At 40.8% G+C, this 24,834-nt stretch overlaps 1 protein-coding gene across 5 annotated transcripts in view; it reads right to left on the bottom strand.

Annotated features, from left to right (window-relative positions):
- The window catches only part of MAP7D1 (MAP7 domain containing 1), a 129,883-nt gene that overhangs the window by 54,025 nt on the left and 51,024 nt on the right, over positions 1 to 24,834 (bottom strand). For all 5 annotated transcript variants that reach the window (XM_069756866.1, XM_069756863.1, XM_069756864.1 and 2 more), the window contains exons 2-3: positions 16,174 to 16,569; positions 10,509 to 10,577 (exon numbers count right to left, since the gene is read on the bottom strand). In XM_069756866.1, coding sequence (XP_069612967.1) covers positions 10,509 to 10,577; positions 16,174 to 16,569 — 465 coding nt within the window. The remainder of the gene's footprint in view (positions 1 to 10,508; positions 10,578 to 16,173; positions 16,570 to 24,834) is intronic.

Below are 24,834 nucleotides of genomic sequence, written 5' to 3'. Positions count from 1 at the left end.
GTATTCTACAGGTTTCAAAAAAGCCCTGATTTTGAGCTTAAAAGGGGTTTTAAAAAGGCGTTAGATATACAGTTCTACAGTCAAATTGGTTAAGAGGTGAAAAAAGTTGAACTCAACCAATTTTGTAATGCTGAAAACAAATATGATGCTTAAAGATCCTGATTGGCTATCAAGATCCAGAAGAGGTTGTTAATATTTATGACACGTTTCATGCAGGCTTGTAGAAAAATTGCTTTATTATTTCATCATCATTATAACATTGTTAGTAGCTAGTCTATTACATTATCTATTTAGTCGATTGAGTCGTCAGTATTCTATCGTGTCAAAATTTGAAGAAAAGGAGTCGCAACAAGCCACAATGAATGAATATTCACATGTAAAGCGCCATGGAATAAATGGCGCTATAACAATAAATAATAATAATATACATATACATAACATTTTTTTGAAAAGCATCACAATCAAAACAGATAAGACATAGTACATATAAACATAATACATAAGAATTGGAAGAGACATGAAGGTAGGCAAGGGATGGGTAAGGGGTCAAATGATAAGACCTGGGAAAGCTGGGTGGATAGGTATTATAAATGCACACCGGTAGCGCCAAATAACAAAGTCTAAGTAACTACCAGTGGGATAGATCTGTGTGTTAGTAACATGACAAGCCATAGCACCCATTAAATAGCTTATCCATAGTTGGTCCTGACCACGCCAACCCCCCTATCGGCCCCTGACGCGCGTTTTGCTGTTTGGTGTCTCAAAGGGGAGTGGTCACTGTTCAAGGACAGAATTGTGGAGTGCAATCCTGTAACTGCTTATAATTCGCAATAGAGTTTAGGCATGTTTTAGTTTATTTGAATTGCTAAGTTTCCTCTAAATAAATATCAGAAAATTGGCAAAACATTCTGCATCTATATATTTGCAAACAATGTTTCAAAGTACTGAAACATATGCATTAATTATATGTATCAGTTAAAAAAAAAAACCTCTGATATCATAGGAAGCACTAAAGAACTTCATTGTCAGATATGAATTCCAATCAATACCCAGCGTGCCCAACTGAGCATTGCCATCCAGCCGCCACAGAGAACAACTGAGGATAGGTCATCAATGATAAAGTAGTGGACAACCTATTTCATCCTTCTTTTTTCTCAGCTGTATGTAGAAACAGGAAGTCTCTTGTCCCTGCATTTATCATCCCCCTCTTCAACTCCTGACCGCTGCTCCACTCCTCCCCCGCCACTGACACTTGCAGTGACTCATGACTTGCACAGAGAAAATTGATCTCCTTTTTCTACACAGAACATAGAAGGATTTGGCTAGTCAGCTTATAAACCTAATGCAAAACAGAAAAATTAACTAGGTAGAAGAGCAAAATGAGCAACTGTAAGTACACAGTGCCGGGCCCAGGACAATACATGCACTTTGTAGAATTTACTCATTTAAGCATACTGGAGGTCATTTACTATACAATGTACAATGTGGGATCATTATTTTTTTTCTATAAAAATGTGCTGAGTTTTTTTTCACATTTATTTTTGCCCAATAAAAAGATTTAATTGGTGCACACATGTATGGTAATTAAAATGTGTAATAACAGCAGGCCACTCACACTGGCAAAACAAGCAAAATGCCGAAAGCATTCATTCTGCACAGTCTGTATAAAGAGCCTCTTCTTTTCCATCATCCACTGGTGTCTGTAGGGTGACATTGGGGACTGCAGAGAAGCCAGGGCACCGCCTTAACGTTCCGCAGTAGGTTTAGATCAATGCTTATGGACGGAAATAAAAACATTCTAGAGAATCTGATCAATATCTCTAATCCGGCAAGCTCACAAGGTTTGGAGAAATGCCAGAGAGCTGGACTTTTTACTCTTCACTTAAACTCTGCCTTGTCTTGCCTGGAACTAAAAGCAACCAGACCAACATGTCAGATTTTGCTAAATAACAACCACATGGTGTGCTATGTATAAGGTGCCGTGTTAAAGCAGAGATGATAACGTATTTAATGGCAGAAAATGCATGGCACCACAAATGCAGTTATAGGGAATCTGTCACACCGAATTCTGGGACCAGTATGATGTAGACACGGAGACCCCAGATTCCTGAGATGTACAGGTCCTTCTCAAAAAATTAGCATATAGTGTTAAATTTCATTATTTACCATAATGTAATGATTACAATTAAACTTTCATATATTATAGATTCATTATCCACCAACTGAAATTTGTCAGGTCTTTTATTGTTTTAATACTGATGATTTTGGCATACAACTCCTGATAACCCAAAAAACCTGTCTGTCTCAATAAATTAGCATATCAAGAAAAGGTTCTCTAAACGACCTATTACCCTAATGTTCTGAATCAACTAATTAACTCTAAACACATGCAAAAGATACCTGAGGCTTTTATAAACTCCCTGCCTGGTTCATTACTCAAAACCCCCATCATGGGTAAGACTAGCGACCTGACAGATGTCAAGAAGGCCATCATTGACACCCTCAAGCAAGAGGGTAAGACCCAGAAAGAAATTTCTCAACAAATAGGCTGTTCCCAGAGTGCTGTATCAAGGCACCTCAATGGTAAGTCTGTTGGAAGGAAACAATGTGGCAGAAAACGCTGTACAACGAGAAGAGGAGACCGGACCCTGAGGAAGATTGTGGAGAAGGACCGATTCCAGACCTTGGGGAACCTGAGGAAGCAGTGGACTGAGTCTGGTGTGGAAACATCCAGAGCCACCGTGCACAGGTGTGTGCAGGAAATGGGCTACAGGTGCCGCATTCCCCAGGTAAAGCCACTTTTGAACCATAAACAGCGGCAGAGGCGCCTGACCTGGGCTACAGAGAAGCAGCACTGGACTGTTGCTAAGTGGTCCCAAGTACTTTTTTCTGATGAAAGCAAATTTTGCATGTCATTCGGAAATCAAGGTGCCAGAGTCTGGAGGAAGACTGGGGAGAAGGAAATGCCAAAATGCCTGAAGTCCAGTGTCAAGTACCCACAGTCAGTGATGGTGTGGGGTGCCATGTCAGCTGCTGGTGTTGGTCCACTGTGTTTCATCAAGGGCAGGGTCAATGCAGCTAGCTATCAGGAGATTTTGGAGCACTTCATGCTTCCATCGGCTGAAATGCTTTATGGAGATGAAGATTTCATTTTTCAGCACGACCTGGCACCTGCTCACAGTGCCAAAACCACTGGTAAATGGTTTACTGACCATGGTATTACTGTGCTCAATTGGCCTGCCAACTCTCCTGACCTGAACCCCATAGAGAATATGTGGGATATTGTGAAGAGAAAGTTGAGAGACGCAAGACCCAACACTCTGGATGAGCTTAAGGCCGCTATTGAAGCATCCTGGGCCTCCATAACATCTCAGCAGTGTCACAGGCTGATTGCCTCCATGCCACGCCGCATTGAAGCAGTCATTTCTGCCAAAGGATTCCCGACCAAGTATTGAGTGCATAACTGAACATTATTATTTGATGTTTTTTTTGTTTGTTATTAAAAAACACTTTTATTTGATTGGATGGGTGAAATATGCTAATTTATTGAGACAGGTTTTTTGGGTTATCAGGAGTTGTATGCCAAAATCATCAGTATTAAAACAATAAAAGACCTGACAAATTTCAGTTGGTGGATAATGAATCTATAATATATGAAAGTTTAATTGTAATCATTACATTATGGTAAATAATGAAATTTAACACTATATGCTAATTTTTTGAGAAGGACCTGTATAGCTTATCTACTATATACAGTGGGGCAAAAAAGTATTTAGTCAGTCAGCAATACTGCAAGTTCCACCACTTAAAAAGATGAGAGGCGTCTGTAATTTACATCATAGTTAGACCTCAACTATGGGAGACAAGCTGAGAAAAAAAAATCCAGAAAATCACATTGTCTGTTTTTTTTATCATTTTTTTTGCATATTATGGTGGAAAATAAGTATTTGGTCAGAAACAAACAGTCAAGATTTCTGGCTCTCACAGATCTGTAACTTCTTCTTTAAGAGTCTCCTCTTTCCTCCACTCATTACCTGTAGTAATGGCACCTGTTTAAACTTGTTATCAGTATAAAAAGACACCTGTGCACACCCTCAAACAGTCTGACTCCAAACTCCACTATGGTGAAGACCAAAGAGCTGTCAAAGGACACCAGAAACAAAATTGTAGCCCTGCACCAGGCTGGGAAGACTGAATCTGCAATAGCCAACCAGCTTGGAGTGAAGAAATCAACAGTGGGAGCAATAATTAGAAAATGGAAGACATACAAGACCACTGATAATCTCCCTCAATCTGGGGCTCCGCGCAAAATCCCACCCCGTGGGGTCAGAATGATCACAAGAACGGTGAGCAAAAATCCCAGAACCACGCGGGGGGACCTAGTGAATGAACTGCAGAGAGCTGGGACCAATGTAACAAGGCCTACCATAAGTAACACACTACGCCACCATGGACTCAGATCCTGCAGTGCCAGACGTGTCCCACTGCTTAAGCCAGTACATGTCCGGGCCCGTCTGAAGTTTGCTAGAGAGCATTTGGATGATCCAGAGGAGTTTTGGGAGAATGTCCTATGGTCTGATGAAACCAAACTGGAACTGTTTGGTAGAAACACAACTTGTCGTGTTTGGAGGAAAAAGAATACTGAGTTGCATCCATCAAACACCATACCTACTGTAAAGCATGGTGGTGGAAACATCATGCTTTGGGGCTGTTTCTCTGCAAAGGGGCCAGGACAACTGATCCGGGTACATGACAGAATGAATGGGGCCATGTATCGTGAGATTTTGAGTGCAAACCTCCTTCCATCAGCAAGGGCATTGAAGATGAAACGTGGCTGGGTCTTTCAACATGACAATGATCCAAAGCACACCGCCAGGGCAACGAAGGAGTGGCTTCGTAAGAAGCATTTCAAGGTCCTGGAGTGGCCTAGCCAGTCTCCAGATCTCAACCCTATAGAAAACCTTTGGAGGGAGTTGAAAGTCCGTGTTGCCAAGCGAAAAGCCAAAAACATCACTGCTCTAGAGGAGATCTGCAGGGAGGAATGGGCCAACATACCAACAACAGTGTGTGGCAACCTTGTGAAGACTTACAGAAAACGTTTGACCTCTGTCATTGCCAACAAAGGATATTTTACAAAGTATTGAGATGAAATTTTGTTTCTGACCAAATACTTATTTTCCACCATAATATGCAAATAAAATGTTAAAAAAACAGACAATGTGATTTTCAGGATTTTTTTTTCTCAGTTTTTCTCCCATAGTTGAGGTCTACCTATGATGTAAATTACAGACGCCTCTCATCTTTTTAAGTGGTGGAACTTGCACTATTGCTGACTGACTAAATACTTTTTTGCCCCACTGTAATTGTCTAAGAGTCACTTCCGTCTGTCTGTCTTTGTGTCTGTCTGTCTGTCATGGATATTCACTGGCTGCGGCCTCTGTCTGTCATGGAAATCCATGTCGCTGATTGGTCGTGGGCGTTTTGCCACGACCAATCAGCGACGGCCACAGTCCGGAGGCAAAATGGCCGCTCTTTCCTCCCCGCAGTCAGTGTCCGCTCCATACTCCCCTCCAGTCAGCCCTCACACAGGGTTAATGCCAGCATTACCGAAGCGCGGTGTAATGCACTCCGGTAACGCAGCTATTAACCCTGTGTGACCAACTTTTTACTATTGATGCTGCCTATACAGCATCAATAGTAAATACATCTAATGTTACAAATAATAATAATAATAAAGGTTATTCTCACCCTCCAACGTGGCCTGCTGTCCTTGGCAGTGCAAGCGGCAGGTTTCAGTGCCACTGCCAAGGATGCTATGCGAGAAGGACCTGCCATGACGTGACGGTCATGTGACCACGACGTCATCACAGGTCCTGCACTCATACCAACTCGGGGACGGTAACCGCTCCATGCATTGCAATCTCGCGAGATGACAACGTACGGTCTTGCGAGACCGCAATGCGCTCGAGACAGGAGTGCGCGAAGACCATCGGTGCGAAGCGGGGGCCAACGGAAGGGGAGTATACAACTTTTTTATTTTAATTCTATTTTTTTTCTTTTACAGGGATATGATGCCCACATTGCAATGTACTGCGTGGGCTGTAGAACACAGCCCACGCAGTGTAGAACACAGCCCACGCAGTGTAGAACACAGCCCACGCAGTGTAGAACACAGCCCACGCAGTGTAGAACACAGCCCACGCAGTGTAGAACACAGCCCACGCAGTGTAGAACACAGCCCACGCAGTGTAGAGCACAGCCCACGCAGTACATTGCACAGCCCACGCAGTGTAGAGCACAGCCCACGCAGTGTAGAGCACAGCCCACTCAGTACATTGCACAGCCCACGCAGTACATTGCAATGTGGGCATCATATCCCTGTTAAAAAAAAAAAAAAAAGAATTAAAATAAAAAATAGTTATATACTCACCTTCCGTTGGCCCCCGCTTCGCACCGATGGTCCTCGCGTGCTGCGGTCTCAAGAGTGCACTGCGGTCTCGCGAGACTGTACATCATCATCTCGCGAGATCGCAAAGCATGGAGCGGTTACGGTCCCAGAGTTGGTATGAGCGCAGGACCTGTGATGACGTCGCGGTCACATGACCGTGACGTCATGGCAGGTCCTTCTCGCATAGCATCCTTGGCACCGGAACCTGCCGCTTGCACTACCGAGGACAGCAGGCCACGTCGGAGGGTGAGAATAACCTTTTTTTTATTATTATTATTACTTGTAACATTAGATCTTTTTCCTTTTGATGCTGCATACGCAGCATCAATAGTAAAAAGTTGGTCACACAGGGTTAATAGCTGCGTTACCGGAGTGCGTTACACCGTGGTCCATTAACGCTGGCATTAACCCTGTGTGAGCGCTGACTGGAGGGGAGTATGGAGCGGGCACTGACTGCAGGGAGGAAAGAGCGGCCATTTTGCCGCCGGACTGTGCCTGTCGCCGATTGGTCGTGGCAATGGTCATGGGCGTTTTGCCACGACCAATCAGCGACTTGGATTTCCATGACAGACAGAGGCCGTGACCAATGAATATCCATGACAGACAGACGGAAGTGACCCTTAGACAATTACGGTATATAGTAGATAATATAGCAAGCAGTCCTGTAAGTGATTCATTGTTGGAATCAGGGTCTCTGCTTCTACATCATTCTGCTCTGAGATGGGGTAGCAAAAATCTGGCTATGGATTCCCTTTTTAAAAAATGACCTTTAACCAGCAGATCCTTGATATTCACTTGTAAAGTCTAGATTCTAGTTTATGCTTCGACCAAAAAGCACGAAGATATTTATTGCGTGTACATTTTCCTTCTGCATGACAGAAAAAAGAATGATGAAGCCTCGAGAGAAAGTCAGACTTGGTTTTCTCCTTGGGGAACATACACCGAATCTGGATCAGACCAAAAAGGAAGATGATGACAGGGAATATTTGAATAAATTGCTTTTATTTATGTATAGCAACAGCAAAGAATCAATAAAATAGATAAATAAAAATACTATGTATATGTATTTACTTATGTGCACATAAAAAATATAAAATATATAATTACATAATTACATTGGGCAGGTCAAAAGATCTATATAAATATATAAACTGGATACCCCAGAAAAGCTTAAAAATATATAAAGGCTGAGATCATATACGTTAAAGAACAATATTTATATAAACTTGGAATGAATCTGAAAATATCTATATTCTCCAAAGAAAATATAAAAGTATGTCCAGAAAGTGCTTAGTGTTAATAATAGAGAGATGACTTTCTATATGTATGTTGTATGTAGAGTTCACATGCAGGAATTACTGGCAAAAAAAGTGCAAAGTGTAAACCAAATACTACATAAAATCGCATAAAACAGTAAGAAAGTGCACGGTGCTATATATATATATATATATATATATATATATATAAAAATATATTATTGATACGTGACAAGTTCACAAGTAAACAATTTTGACCAAAGTGCAATGTGTATAACAGGGATTAAAGGATATGCCAGGTATCCCATACACTCTCTACATGGGACAATGCTCAGTATGTATAAGATCCGTTGCTACTTACTATATAAAGCTGAGGGGAAATATCACCAGGACCGCCAATTATATCAAGCTGTGCACCCCGACACGTGTTTCGGACCCAACAGTTCCTTCGTCAGCCCCTGACGAAGGAACTGTTGGGTCCGAAACACGTCTTTATATAGTAAGTAGCAACGGATCTTATACATACTGAGCATTGTCCCATGTAGAGAGTGTATGGGATACCTGGCATATCCTTTAACCCTGCTGTTCTGTTCGGTCTGGGGAGACCTATTTTGAACTTTGGTATTTTTTGGGGTGTTCAAGATGCGGTTCTGAAACTTGTGGTTGATTGACTTAAATGAGGATGGGTCGGTCGGCCACGGGTTTCAGAGCCGCATCTTGAATATTTTAAAGAATATTGAAGTTCAAAGTCGGTCATTTTTGACCAACAGAACAGCAGGGTTAATCCCTGTTATACACATTGCACTTTGGTCAAAATTGTTTACTTGTGAACTTGTCACGTATCAATAATATATTTTTATATGTATATATATATATATATATATATATATATATATATATATATATATATATATATATATATATATATATATATATATATATATATATAGCACCGTGCACTTTCTTACTGTTTTATGCGATTTTATGTAGTATTTGGTTTACACTTTGCACTTTGTTTGCCAGTAATTCCTGCATGTGAACTCTACATACAACATACATATAGAAAGTCATCTCTCTATTATTAACACTAAGCACTTTCTGGACATACTTTTGTATTTTCTTTGGAGAATATAGATATTTTTCAGATTCATTCCAAGTTTATATAAATATTGTTCTTTAACGTATATGATCTCAGCCTTTATATATTTTTAAGCTTTTCTGGGGTATCCAGTTTATATATTTATATAGATCTTTTGACCTGCCCAATGTAATTATATAATTATATATTTTATATTTTTTATGTGCACATAAGTAAATACATATACATAGTATTTTTATTTATCTATTTTATTGATTTTTTGCTGTTGCTATACATAAATAAAAGCAATTTATTCAAATATTCCCTGTCATCATCTTCGTTTTTGGTCTGATCCAGATTCGGTGTATGTTCCCCTTGTTTCTAGTGGTTTTTCACTTATTTTTTTGACACAGGTGGTAGCCGGGTTTAATATTGACACTTATTTATGGGTACATTATCTATATAGCAATTATATTGTCTATTTTTATATACACCTGGTTTTTACTCTTGTGTTCCGTTGAATAATTGGTTTTCTCCTTGGAGACATGTAATCACACCACGCTCTGCTCTCCTCACTGATCAGCTGGTCCCTTGTATAGAGACACGTGGCTCTGCTCCACACTGCCAATGCTACCAGTGAGATCATTTAGAAGAGCACGGCTGTTTGTTATTACGTCTCAGAAGAAAGCCAGTACTAGACTTTTCTACGGGCTTGTTTGTGTTGGCACCTCTTGCTTATGATTGGTTAACATCATGCAGGGGAAAAGGACACTCCCCTCTCGCATGAATTAGAATCTAAACTTTACAAGCTAATTTCTCCACATTGGAAAAGAGAATTTTTTTTCAAAAATTACGTTTTATCCAGCCTGCAGCCAATATTACATGATGAGGCCAGTTTAACATACCAAAATTGCAATTAAATAAACTCTGCAAAAATAAAAATATGAAAAATGAACTAAATTCACTAGAAGAAGCAATTCTTCAAACATATCACTGCTTTTCACGCATCCTTCTCCTCCCGTCTTCAGCATGAGCATGCAGTTCATTGAGTTGCTGTGTCACGCCGTACCAGCTCAGTGCCTTGATATGCAGAACATGAGTTACCAGTCATCATCTAGCCAGTCATGTAGAATTGAGGCAGAGCCACAGTGACATCCTCACACTTGAAAGGATCTCTGTGCTCTAGGAACTGTTATTCCGCTTCCTTCATATGTAGCAGACAACGCACAGACCACAAGGAAAAAATAAACTGTGGGTGGGTTTTGGGAACTACATGTAGACATTCATCCATATCTATAGGTGTCACAAAGAATGTGTTTTATACTTCAATCTAAGAGGACTGGAGCTGAAAATAATTAACTAGGAGTTGCACAACTTATCCCTTTACTCAATCTAAATGAGTTATTGGCAATTTGTATTTCTTATACCCTGCCTTTGGGTAAAGCGGAATTCACATATACCATGCATTTAGTGCAGTGGAGTATGTTGGGTGAAGAGGGCACATCAAAGAAAACACAACAGGGAAGACACGAGTTGTCTGCCTCCTATGTGTCTGGAAGAAGTGAAATATTTATGACATTTAGCCTCCACAGCAAATGAAATATTCATGTGTTTGACTTGCGAGTTTTCCTGGCAAGGGCAAATTTCAAGACTTGTGATGGAAGAAACCGAGCCTCTATAGCATGACGCTAGGTTAATAGCACGCAACGTTTTGTTAGCTACTCACCCAGATATTTGGCTCGCTCTTCTCTCCTTTCTTTTGCTTGCTTCTGTCGTTGTTCTGCCTTTTGGGTGTCTGCAAGAAAATTCAAACATAGGTTCTAGTACAGTTAGAATATTTGTGCTTTTTTACATCCTGATCACGCTACATTTGGCAGTACGTTCCTGACTTCAAGGGGGATTATTGCTATCCCAAAAAATGGATTCAGGTGTGCCCCTTATACAATCAATAAGATTAGAAAGGCAAACAGTTCAAAGTATGACATTATGGCTTCAACTTGTGCCTCTTTCTAGTTGGGTTTAGCTTTTCAAATAATATCCTTATATTATAGACCTCTTTGCTGAAAAGGAGCGCAAACAATGGCCACGTTTTCAGATTTTGACCTCAGTTTGCTTCATTTAATGCAAATAATCTGTAATATCTGAATCCTGCTTTCATGGATTCTGATGGAAGTCCCAGAAGGAAGGGCAATGACTCTTAAAAACAGCAAAAGCAAAAATATCTAATGATTAAAACAATGTAAAAATGCAATATATGATCAAAACTGTCAAGTTGTAGCAAAGTCATCCATCAGCCACAGAAGTGTATATGAAGGTTGACTTTATCAAAGCTGATGAAACTCGTCGTTCATGTCCTCATGTACGATATCGCGGAGTCCGAGGAGCTGTTTATATTTTAACCATCAGGGAATGAAGTTGAGAATTTTATTAAGAAGAGCTGGAACATTTTCTTTTCAATTTTTCATATGTCAGTAGTCCTTTTTTCACTTACATGGAATAGTGTTAAAAAGGTCAAAATGGCAATGGTTATCATTGTAAGGATACAATGATGTACACATCAGGAAATTATCTGCATGTAGACTTTTAACTGCTAAAAATTAAAATTTATGCCAGTTAATATGTGCATAATATTTGTAAAATGACAGCAGGTATGTAAGCAGAAACAAAACAAGGTCTAGGAAAACCGGCTTTCTTCATCTCATGCATTGTTTAGAAGTTCTAAGATAAGACTACATGAATATATTAATGAACTGTAAAAATAGACTTATGCTTGTAATATACTACAATTGCCTTCATTATCAGGGGTAATTGTTAGTAAACCTGCAAAATGGCAGTGAAATTAACATGGTCACGCAAATCCATCTGGTAAACTTGGGTTGGACTTTAAGGGAGCTTCATTGAGACTATGAAGAAATATATTCAATATAGCTGATGACTATAAAAGGTCACCATTTTTTAACAATTTTACAGTTGATTCATAGATAGACAAGCTGAGTAACGTAAATACACCATCCACTATTGATCCAGAATTACGGCTTGTATTACAGGCTGGAGCTGTGGTCACAATTCTGCCGAGGCTATATTCATTGCGCTTTTTTGCTCTATGTTTAACATGTGCTGAGAAAGTTTCTGACCATTAACATGTCCACGAGGTCTTTTGCTAGGTAGAAGCCAAAAAAGTATCTCGTTGGCCGGTATACGTTCGCATATCACAAAAAAAGTTGTTAAATGGAATAAATCAGCATGATGTCATATCCGAAGCGATTTCTATTTATATGTGTATGTACATCTTAGTGAGACACATCGAGCAAATACATTTACTTGGCCAGTTTGGTCCTCAGTTCTTGAGAAATCAGAGTTTGATTTGATATGTAGATGAGGCTGTAAATCTGAAGCCTCGGTCATTCCAGCTCTATTTCCCACCCGGTGCTGCCTCCTCCTGCTTGATTGACAGCCTATATGCTGTGTGTTTTCAGGGAAGTGACTCGTCAGTCAAAGAGTAGGAGGCAGCACAGGGCAGGTAATAAAGCTGGAGTGACAGGGGCTTCAGATCTACAAATAGCTGCTCTTCAGCTTCATTTGTCCATCAGAGATTTCTCAATAACAGAGTAAGGGCCTGGCCATGTATAGGTATCGCTGGACTTGTCTTTGAAAAAGCTACATGCACATATACGGTACATAGTTTGTGGAGGAAAGTTAAAGTACCGCCACCGGCGGAGCCAATCTCCACCACACCCCCTCTTCCTTGATTGACAGCTTTGGCTTCATAGGGATAGAGAATGACGGAGATAGATAGAAACCAAGCAGGTGGGAAGGTGTATTTAAATGATCGGCCCCACTGTGAAGCCCCAAGAGCCTGTATTTGGTTTTAGCAGTCATTCTGTGTCAACAGCGTCCCTTTAAATCCTGCTAACATTCCCTTTTTTTGTCAATGGATGATGGCCACCAATGTAAAGCAGCGTTAATGCCTACATCTAACATACATGTTGGGTACTTTTCCCAGCATATACGTGAAACGGAGGCTTCAAAACATGATGTGAATATAGACTGATTGTTACTGGAAATAGTCGACAAACCTGTTGACAGACACACATTAACTGGCCTCTCAGCTGACCAACTTTAAAAGCTTTTCAGACTGTAAATCACTAGAGAAAACTCTCTGCAGGCAATGAGCCTGTAAAAAACATTTCAGCTCGAAAGTCTACAGAAATTAACATGCAATTCTGAACTATATTGCAGGTTGGAACATGTAAAATTGTGCTCAAAGGTTGACACATTTTATTAAAGCTATGCATTAATGATGTACATAAAGCAGATTATATCAAAGCTTTATATAAATTAAATGCTTAATTAGGAGGAAATGGCTATGTTCATACTCAGCATTTTTGCAGCCAAAACCTGCCGTCTTGGCAAATAAAACATTGCTTTCAAAATGCCTGTATTTCAGCATTTTCCTCAGTGTTTTTATTTTGTTTGTTTTTTTGCAGTTTTCGGGGACATATCACATATGCGCTTTGTCAATAGCAAATGATTACGGTAATAACGTTTTTTTTTTATTCAGCAAAAGCAATTAAATAAACTCAGCAAAAAAATCTGTGTTATTTGCAGCATTTTTTTACGTTTTAATTTTTGTGGGTGAAAAAACACAAAAAGGAAAAATCAGCAAAAAGTCTGAAAGAAATGAGATGCGGCCGTTTTCCAATTCACTCCTGAAAAAAAGAGTGTGTGCATGAGATTTTTAATATCTTATAGCTTTTACTGGCACTGTAAAAACAGCTTTTAATTTGCAATAAAAAACGTGAACACAGCGGCAGCCTAAAGGTTATGTGAACATGTTCTGCAGTGTCACCAGAAAAAAATCTGCTGTAAATCTGCTTCAAATACTGATGTCATGGCAGGAAAAAAGCATTCTAAAAAGTTTTGGTGCATTTATCCCCATTTACTAGAATAGGTGAAAACTGCTGCAAAAAAAAAACACAAAGCAGAAATCTGCAAGGAAAAATAAGCTAAGTGTGCACGAGACATCAGAAATCTCATTCACTTTACTGGCACTAGGAAATTCTTAAAGATTTTGTGACAAAACTGTGCAGAAATAACGTGACAAAAACGTGGCAGATGCTTAACATGTGCACATACCCTACAATGCTTAATTAAAAGAAGTCACCCAAAAAAGGCTTAAAAACCATGATGGCTTCTTTTAAAACCAAAATGCCATACACAATTTTAAGTGTGAAAGAGCTCTTATATGCCATAAAATCACTCATTATATCATTTTAAATTTTTTTGTGAAAATTAATATTCTTAAAGGGAACCTGTCATGTTGAAAAACATTTCTGATATGCAGGCAAGATGTTATAGAGCAGGAGGAACTGATCAGATTGAGATCAATTTTTGTGGCAAAAGTTTCAGTGAAACTTGTACTTTATTCATTGAAATCATGTAGGCGGTCCTACTCAGTGAGCGACCGTCTTAGGCTACGTTCACATTAGCGTTCCGCTAATGTGCGTCGCTGTTGCGTCAGCGACGCAGCGGCGACGCGCCCCTATGTTTAACATAGGGGACGCGTGCGTTTTTTTGGTTGCGTTTTTCGACACGTGCGTCGTTTCCGACGCTAGCGTCGGACGCAAGAAAATGCAACAAGTTGCATTTTTCGTGCGTCCGATTTTCGTCAAAAAACGACGCACGCGTCGCAAAACGCAGCGTTTTTGCGCACGTTTTTTGTGCGTCGAGCGTTGCGTCGCCGACGCACCGGCGCGCAACGCTAATATGAACGTAGCCTTATGTGTATGCAGGTGCATGGAAAGACCACGGTCAGTCACGGAATAGGACCACCCACTGGACTCTTGCATATATAAATTAGGGACTTCAATTAATAAAATACAATTTATACAATGAATCTTTTCCAACAAACGTATATATGTCATTCTGTTTATTTTATATGTCTCTATATTGTGATACCCACAGACAAGACACCCTATACAACATAGCAGGTTCACTTTAAAGCACCAAACAATAAGACATCTAAGTCAGTAATTAGTCATTTGAGGAGACTATAACCAAAGGCAAAATATAACTAAATTATACAGTTAAAATTACCATATAAATCACAAAACACTATGTAGGGTCACTTGTAATTAACAATCTTATCGAAATATAATGATAGTTTCCTATTTCTTTTCCCTATCTTGAAAGGGTGTGGGAAGTGTACTCGCCGCCATTCACCCTATCTTGTCACGGAGGTTGGCACCCCAAGTTCGACACGTCGGTTATCCCTAAATGACCCTAATAGGGACTAACTATCAGAAAAACCACCACATCACCAAATAGTTAAGTGCTACAGTGCAATTTAATAGTTTATATCTGATGCATGACCATAGTAGCTTAGCGTTCTCCTCGGGCACAGAGTGGCAGTGGGCATCTCTCCATTGGCTTTGGAGAGCATTGTGAGCTCCAGGCGACTTATTATACCGCGACTATGCCAATTCCCGTGACGTGCGACGCCGGTGGGGTGCACTGTGCCCTCCACAAGCTGGACCGCCCCACAATGACGTCACTTCCAGTTATATTATTTTAAAAGTTATATTTTAGGAGTTTTTTCCCCATTGGTTATAATCTGTATTATACTCTGATCTGATTGTATATATTCTCGTTTTTGTTTTGTTTTTTAATTTAAGGAGCTCCCAATATTCATTTTATATGATTAAGGTGGCAGTGGAAAAAAAAATAGAAAGACACAGTTTTAGTTCTGTAAAGGCTCCTTGACCCTTTTTCTGCCCTCAGGTCAGTGACAAGACTGGCTTTAACTGAAAACTTCTATAATATGATAGACTTGTAAGACTGCTTGATAAACCAATCAAAAAGACTGTTTTTAGGCAACATGGGCCCGGTAACCAGCCTGTCAAACATGAAATAGCTGATCAGCCTAAAGCTAAATTGGCGCTGTACTGACAGCAGAGAAAGCATCTTGGCAACAGCCAAGCCATATTCCAAGTCTAAAAAGAGGGTGAAGGCCCAGGTTTATTGCCATTATTTTCCCAATGGCATTCATATTACTACCAAGTTTAGCAGATTTTGGTTGGATTTGCTGACAATTTTGTCTGTATGTGAGCTCAAGATCTGCAGCAAATATTGTAATAATGGTTTGATCAATATGATAAATGTTGAGTTGCACAATATTACAAACAGCAGCAGGAATGGTTAGAGCTGAGAAACAAAGCCAGTTATATGCTACATCAGAAGATGGACAACATAAAATGGACATCTCAGACGTAGATCCTGAAAACCAGACCCTAATTCCACGGTGGTCTCGTTTTCCTAAACACGGACATTAGGATTATGTTAATTACTCATGCGTCAGCCAATGGCCAGTAAAGTAGGATTATGAGGCGCACCTAATTTTAGTTTGGGTGTAACAGCTGGAGTAGGAGATTGGGCAGCAGAGGGAGAAGTCCCATCACATTTTACGGCTTGTTTTTCTTTTGGAGAGTTAGGACTGTCAGCCACTTGTGATGTGCCTGGTCTTTCAGTCTGTGGTAAAGAACTGTGATCATCCATGGGTAATCTTGGTCCCTCCTCAGTGGAAACACAAGGACCTTCTGTTTGTGAAGAGAAACTGGGCCCATCAGCCGACTGTTCTGTATCAAGTCCACACGTCTGTTGGAAGAGAGATGGAGAGCTGGCAGTGTCTGCTTCTGTCTGTGTGTCTTGTTGTCCCGTTGCTAACCGAGAGTCGGAGTTGTGCGAGGGCTCTGCTGGTAACGGCACATTTTCTTCTGTTGCTTCTACACCTAAAAATATACAAATATGAATACCACTTAGTAACGTATTAGGGCATCATTACATGACAGTTCGACATTGTCAAGGCCTAGCTGCAACTCAATACATAGACATTCCGTCACAAACCAGTACTCATCCCAATAGTGAAGTAATACTCAGAATTGACTATGCTAAGCCCTAAACTGCCTATGCAAGATGCAAAAGTGGAGCAGAGATATTGGAATCCTTCAGGAAAGGAGATGGAAAATATATAATATATATTCAACAACGTTTATTTGCAAAAATTCAAACTTTTTTCACTATGAAAATTCAGGGAAAACAGTACAGTGGACTCAATGTGTTATCATAGGAATTACAAGCCAAAAAAGATTAGAGATAGCACTTGGTTTTGTTTTCTTATTTTAATCTTTCTGCATTTAATATTTGAGTTTTTAAGCAGAAAATACAAATGCTGATGTAATGTATAGGATATGTATGTTTATTATTATTTTGCCTTTTTCTGAGCATAAACAATGACATTCAGTGGTTGGACTGAATTATTTCTTCCTGCCTGAACCCTTGCCATCAAATTATGTTATGTTGGCAAACTTTCAAGCATTCGCTTTCTTCCCTTTACCAAGGCTGCTGCAGTCAAGATCCAAATTGCACCGTTGAATTAATAACCCGCATGCTAATTATTGCACCTTATGTTTTATTAAAATTAGAAATACAAGCAGAGAGATTCATATTTTATAGGCCAGTTCTTAGCTAGGTAGTTTGGAAGTGATGTTTATCATGAAATCCCACAGTAAATGGTATTTGAACCCATTACTTGACCACAAGGCTTATAAGCCACATGATTCATTCTCAAGGGCCCTCTCTACCTCTCTCAGGTAAAACGTACATGGTTTGGTGATCAGATTTGTAGGCTCTGTAAAAACGTATCAACTAAATACCCTGTTTATTCCATCTTTTGACTAGCACTTGCTTATTACTGTGATCTTTTTTTACAACAGAGTATTTTTTACCTCACTGTGTTTTTTTGTGTCTTCAAGTTCTTGGTCGTGTGTGAACAGGTTCCTACAGACTTGTTCATTGTGCAAGTAGCCCATGTGTTTCTGGTTCTATACTTGCTCTCTTGTTTCTACAAGACTAGGGAGTCCACCACTCCTTATGGGTCATTTGCATCAAAGCTGTTCCATCCAGCATGTCCACATGGATATTCCCGCTCAGAACCCTGCTTATACAGGTACTATACAGATGATCAGGCTTTTAAATACATCAGATAGGGATTATATACATTAGGTAGGACTGCTCTATTATGGGTATACCTTGACGATTGGTGGAGCAGCTTAGTATACATTTTTTTGCAAAAAACGTATCAACTAAATGCCCTGTTTTTTCCATCTTTTGGCTAGCACTTGCTTATTACTGTGATTTTTTTTTACAACAGAGTATTTTTGACCTCACTGTGATCTTTTGTGTCTTCTGTAATAGAATAGTCTTTAAAGGGCTTGTCTCACACAAATCGTGAATTTCATATCATATGTATCTACTTTAATTACTACTCACCACGTTTCTATTATACTTCATTAGCAAATTCCCTACCTTTTTATTCTAACTTCCAATCTGGATTTTTTTTAACTTCATTTTAATGATAATTTGTTTGAGTCTCCCGACATGCAGTGGGTATCATAAGGTGCAGGGGTGCTGTCACTTACTAGGCATCCTTTTCCTCCCTGAAATGAAGAGTCAGAGGGCAGTGTGGTAGTCACTCTCCACAGTTGCTTTTCTTGCTTTGAAAAGGGACGTCATCAGGCACATCCTTGTCAGAGGCAGAGTCTGTGTGTCTTTTCTATTGCGCATGTGATGGTTGTCCAGCGAAGGTGCACAACAAAGTAGTGCGGCAAGCAGGGAGACCATACTGCATCAGAAAGGACAACTGGAGTATGCTCAATAAAAAAAAGACAACCAGCCTCAAAAGGACATGCCTTATGGCGTCCCTTTCCAGAGAGTGAAAGTAACTTTGGGGACCTGACCGCAGAACTGGACCCCGATAATGCTTCCTTTCAGGAAGAAAAAGGATGCCATGGAAGTGACCGCAGCCCCGCCTGATCCATTTCAGAATCCCCAGTGCATGTAGAGCGAGTACCAGAAGGATGAGCGATTACAAAGCAACACTGATACTGATAACAACTAGCTACAAAACACACAAGGCGCAGAAACAAGAAAGAGTTACAAGGGCTAGAACAAGTGGCAACTACACAAAATAACACTTAGTGCCATGTAGCAATTCATTTTATACTGTATACTTTCATTCAAAGGGACGTTGGTTTTGTGTGATTGTGCTCTATTTTTAGCAATGCTCAGATCAGTTCTATATTTTCTTTATAGTAGGTCATTGAGATTAAAAAAAAAAATAGGGGGGAAATATTACGTGAATACAGATATACATATTTTTCCCCTTTAGCATGTACAAATATTAATTTTGTGAGATTTTACACCAAGTTTCTAGCCTATAGAAGGAATTACGCTATACACTTTCAGTCACTTCTTGTTGTGACTACAAGTACAGTCATTTTCCCTCCACAGATGAGGGGATTGCGGTGACATTTTCTCTACAAGGATGCAGAGTCAACTATATATATGGATTCAGATGAGTTTGGGAATATTTGCCACCAGCTATATGGCAGATTTGTTACAAACAGCAGAATTCTCGATCAGACCGCTAGGGGTCCAACACTCAGTACCCGCACCAATCAGCTGTTATAACTGGATGTAAAACACATGGGCCCATTTATCAGGACAGGGGGACATAGAAGATTGAGACGCCCCTGATTCATGAAGGGAGGCACACGTCTTCATGAATCTGAAGTGTCTAACGAATTGCGTGTGCCTTTGTGCTCTACGCCACAAATCTTGCTACAGTCAGGGACTGGAGTGAGATTTCTTGTGTATGTACGGAACGCTTCAGGTAATCATGACATTGACAAGCTGTGGCGTCACGCACTCACAGCGCCCCCGTCCTGCCCAAGTTCCACTCATTTTAGTGGAGCTGTGAGAAACTGACATGAAAATGACAAAAGCCACAAAATTTTGGCACAACTTTTCAAAGCTACCACTTTTTTGGTGTAAAAGCTTTGATGAATCAGGACCGTTGAGCTGAGCTACTGAGTGCCGCAGAATACCTCCTATACACTTATGAATCACTGTGGTGCAGACCAGACAAAAGCCGCTACACACTGAATGGAGTGGCAATTGCACCTCTGTTTAATATGTATACATTCGTCCACCTCTGACGCTAATAGCAGACCGGTGGGGTGTCAGGTGTCTGACCCTCCCCTTTATGAGACCTCATGAATACCACGTGAGCGGACAACCCCTTTAAAGCATTGATACATCTGGTTCACCACTGCTACTACGGAAATCACAATGAGATAAGGTCTCAAGTTCTTTAATCTTGTCTCAATCTCCTTGAACTGAAAATAAAAATTACAAGACTATCTTGTCAAAAGCCAGGAAAAACTGGGAGTTATTTTCTGGGAAAGCCAGTTGAGCAGATATAGCAGCCCTCCGTATTCTAATGTCCAGTCATTAGGCAGCTCTCCATGTGACCCACGCCACCAGGAATCATCAAGCTGTAGCATATGTAAAGTTCTTGAGGAGCAACTTCATCATAGAATGACCCTGCAGTAGTCATCTAGGCCAAGCCACTGGTCTGAATAGTCGCATAGTTTGAGCTCTAACTACGTCCAATGACGTGTGACTGAAGGGCCAAATCGGTCAGATGTCAGAAGATTGTCGATGAACAATTCTTGGTCATGCTCTGCAGATTCCCTTTTGGCATGTCAACCACGTTTCAATGGGAGGCAGTGACTGCAAATGGTTTGTGAAAGGCACAACTGTCAATACAAAAACATATGGGTCTACAAGGTCTCGAAGGGAAAATACTTATATGGTGGCTCAGTGGTTAGCACGGTGGCTTTGCAGTGCTGGGGTCATGAATTCAAATCCCACCAAGGACAATAACTGCAAGGTGTTTCTCCCTGTGTTTGTGTGGGCTCTGGGCTCTCTGGTAGAGCCATTCTAGCAACATCAGGGTTAGCACTTTTCTTTTATTATCCCTTTTTTCTATGTAACTATATATACCCATTTTGTAAGATCTTTGTGTACACATTATATACACATATCTATCTATCTATCTATCTATCTATCTATATATATAATGGTCAAAGGACCACTTCCGTCTGTTTGTCTGTCACGGAAATCTGGTGTCGCTGATTGGTCGCGGCTGGCTGGGCGCAGGCACAGTCCGGCCGCGAATTGGCCCCTCCCTACTCCCCTCCAGTCAGCGCCCACATAGCGTTTTAGCAGTCCGTTAAACGGACTGCGTTATACGATGGCATAACGCGGTGTAACGCAGTCCGTTAACGCTGCCATTAACCCTGTAAGTGTGACCAACTTTTTACTATTGATGCTGCCTATGCAGCATCAATAGTAAAAACATATAATGTTAAAAATAAAAAAATCATTCTATTCTCACCTTCCGACGTCCGCGGCAGCCTGCGACGCTCCGCTCCCAAGAATGCATTGCGGCAATGACCCCAGATGATGTAGCGGTCTCGTGAGACCGCTACATCATCACGGGTTATTGCCGCAAGGCATTACTGAGAACGGAGCATCGCTAAAGGCCTGGGCTGGATCCGGGGGCCGCCGGAAGGTGAGTATATAACTATTTTTTATTTTAATTTTTTTTTTTAAACAGGGATATGGTGCCCACATTGCTATATACTACGTGGGCTGTGCTATATTATATGCTACGTAGCTGTGCTATATTATATGCTACGTGGGCTGTGCTATATTATATGCTACGTGGGCTGTGCTATATGCTACGTGGGCTGTGCTATATGCTACGTGGGCTGTGCAATATACTACGTGGGCTGTGCAATATACTACGTAGCTGTGCTATATGCTACGTGGGCTGTGAGACTCTTTCGCCCGGGGCCCTCAAAAACCTGGTGAAGCCAGGGCCAGCTCCAATCAGCAACAGATGCAGTTCGGCCGCGAATTGGCTCAGGAATTGAATCACGCTTCGCTAATTGGTTGCGCCCAGCCAGCCGAATCCTGTGTATTCATTGCATTATTCTGAAATCTTCATAATTAAACTAGATACATATTCTAGAATACCCGATGTGTTAAACACTGCCTATTTTTCCAGATTAAATATATAAAATGTAATAGCTCTGCTGCGTCCCCCGACGTTACCTGTGACAAACTGGTGGAAGCAATGGAATCGGTGTGACTCCCCCTGCTGTTATAAGTACTATTAGAAGAGTAAGGGTTGTGATCATAATAAAAGGGGATATGCCCAATCTCGTCATCCCTAACCCCCACAGCACGGCCGGGCAGCCTCTTCTAGTGTGGGAAGTGCCCTGATCACCACAGCTGCCCTCTGTGCATTCTCCTATACAGCTGCTCTCTCCAGGACTGCCAGTAATGCTGCACCTGTCAGCTGGGAGACTGTCTGGGGCTCAGCCCTGGCCATGGAGATCTTACCAGCTGTCAACCTACAGGGACCAGCCCTTACAACTATCCATAGTTGCAGTTTTCATATGTAGCCATTTAATAGAAAATACTTCCCCTTCACAGAATCATTTTGTATGGCCATAAAGTATACCTGGTGTACCAATACATACTTTGTATTCTGAAAACAATTTTCCCCTGCAGATCACAGCAGAGGTCTTGTTCATGTGTTTCCCTGGAAAGAGTTGACAAATAAACAAGCCAAACACAAATGTCTGTGGGACTTGTGGGGGGAAGGAATAGTAGGCAACTGAACAAGCGCTCATGTGTATGGGGGAGTGAGGAGGTACAGCGGTCTGCTGGACTATACTTATCGAAGACTTTGGGGACATTGGCTTGTTTACATGGTCATGTGCTTTGTGAACTATAGCTCAGTCACTCAATTACAATAATATCAATGCAATGTTTCAGCAATAACATGGCTAAAAGGGGTATCCCCATCTCCAAGATCCTATCCCAATATGTAGTAGGTGTAATAATAAGAATATTAGCAAATTCCTCCAATTAGAAATGTAGTACAGTTTTTCGGAATCACTGTGTCTCAGTGCAGGCAATGCAGGACTTTAGGCATCTATGGTTACGACCACTAGCAACTAGCTGTCACTATATCAGTGGTCGTAACCATGGATACCTAAGGTCCTGCAATACCTGCACATGAGGAAAGAGAAACAGCGAATCAGGAAAACTATATTACATTTCTAATTGGAGGTATTTGCTAATATTAGTATTATACCTACTATATATTGGGATAGGATCTTGGAGATAGGAATACCCTTTTAAGCCAACAACATTTCCTAGTCTCCTTGTGCGCTGTGCTAGTTTACAAGTTACGTTTACCATTTAACAGGAGGATGACTAATCATAAGAGGCTACCGATTATGGCACATATTACAAATAATCCAAGAACAACGTGACATTATCATATCTGATCCATTCTTTCCCTAAATCTCTAGACGCGGAGAGTGGCCATTAACGGTTTTATAGGAAGGCTATTATAGACATGCTGCATCTTACACATTGTGCCCACTATGCGGCCTACTTGGTACTCAGAGTCAGATCACATAAGAGCCCAGGCGTCTGACCTTGCAAAGATCCCAGCTGCCAGCAGCCATCAAAGGCAGGGAAGGTTCCACACAGCCAGCCCTTTCCATTCACCACATAGCTATCATTACCACGTGGCTGCCAGCTCAGCCTAGGGCGGCTGACAGTTGCTGCACAAATGGTGAAGAAGAGGCACAAAGTAAAAGGAGTCACCACCGTATGTCAGACAAGCAACTGAAATAGTATCGTTCAGATAGGAAAGAATGACTGACAACCCCATCTAACATGTTCAGTAGGAGAAAACGTACTTGCTTTAAATCAATACGGCATAATTGTAATCAGAAATGGAAGAAGAACAGCACAAAACGCCCATCACCATCTGCTGGAATTACGGTACATTGATCTTCCATTACTTGCAAACAAGAATTCCATCTACCGGTGTGTGGACAAGAAGTCTTTTAAACTCACGCAAACTAGATGAGTGTATGGGGGGCTTAAAGAGAATCGGACAGCAGGTTTTTGAAATGTAATCTGAGAGCAGCATGTAGTGGCTGAGAGTCTGATTCCAGTGATGTGTCACTTACTGGCAGTATGTTCTATCACCAAATTATCAGTACAGGACTAGGGATCTTGTGTCTCCTAGTCAACTCTTTTTTTGTAATCACGCACCCATCACTGTACACAGAAAGCTGCCAATTAATGGTGTGTGTTAGATCTGCAGCAGAGAAAAGAGGGATTGTGCCAAAATTACAGATTCCAGAACAGCAAGTGACACATTACTATGTCTCAGCCCCTATATCATGCTGCTCTCAGATTACATAGCATAAACCTGGTGACAGATTCCTTTTTAGACCCCATTATACTTACTTTCAAAATCCATGTCTGAATAACTGCGAGCAGGGCCCTCATTCCTCTTGATAGCTGTTCATTTATGTGATTATTGTTATGCTGTAAGGTCTACGGTGTCTTCAAGTCCCCTCTAAAATGTAAAGTGCTGCAGAATATGTTGGCGCTATAGAAATAAAATTATTATAACTGCAAAATCACAATAATAACAAGCAAGAATTGAACTCCTAAAATGCTCATTTTAATACCAGGCAAGAAAATTGTACACCAGCCATTATCAATTCTCAGAAATCTATTTAAAGGAGGTTGACCGTAGAATAGGTCCTCAGCTGGATGTACACACTGACCAAAGCTGTAGCAGTCCTCAGGACCGGTCAGCAATGTCAGACCCTTGCCCTTGTGAAATCTGGTGATGGGTCCCCTAAACCTAATACGGGATACTGGGATCAGCTTCTGGTCTTTCACCGAATATGGAAATACAAAACATGTGGAATCATTTATCCTATCAGCGGGGAAAGCATTTTACTGAAAAGAACTATAGTGGGGAAAAAAAAAAAAGATTTGTGGCACTGCATAAATGATAGACTAATTTCGGGAACCCGATTGAATTGATCCATTTGGGGCTGTCACTCATGTCGGAATAGCTAGGGGATTCTGTGGAAGAGAATGCTGATGACTGATACACAGAGACCACCCCAGGAATCCTCATTCACACGTAGCCCACCATGTCACCTCTCCGCACCCGCTGCTTTATATACGGACCTTAGCTAATGCAGGAAGAATGCAGCCACTAAATCACTCCTTCATTCAAAGCACTTCCCCAACTA

Source organism: Ranitomeya imitator, chromosome 3 (genome assembly GCF_032444005.1).
Source record: "Ranitomeya imitator isolate aRanImi1 chromosome 3, aRanImi1.pri, whole genome shotgun sequence".
Taxonomy (NCBI): Eukaryota; Metazoa; Chordata; class Amphibia; order Anura; family Dendrobatidae; genus Ranitomeya; species Ranitomeya imitator.
The sequence above is the reverse complement of the archived record's forward strand: the minus strand, read 5'-3'. Positions and strand labels throughout refer to the sequence as shown.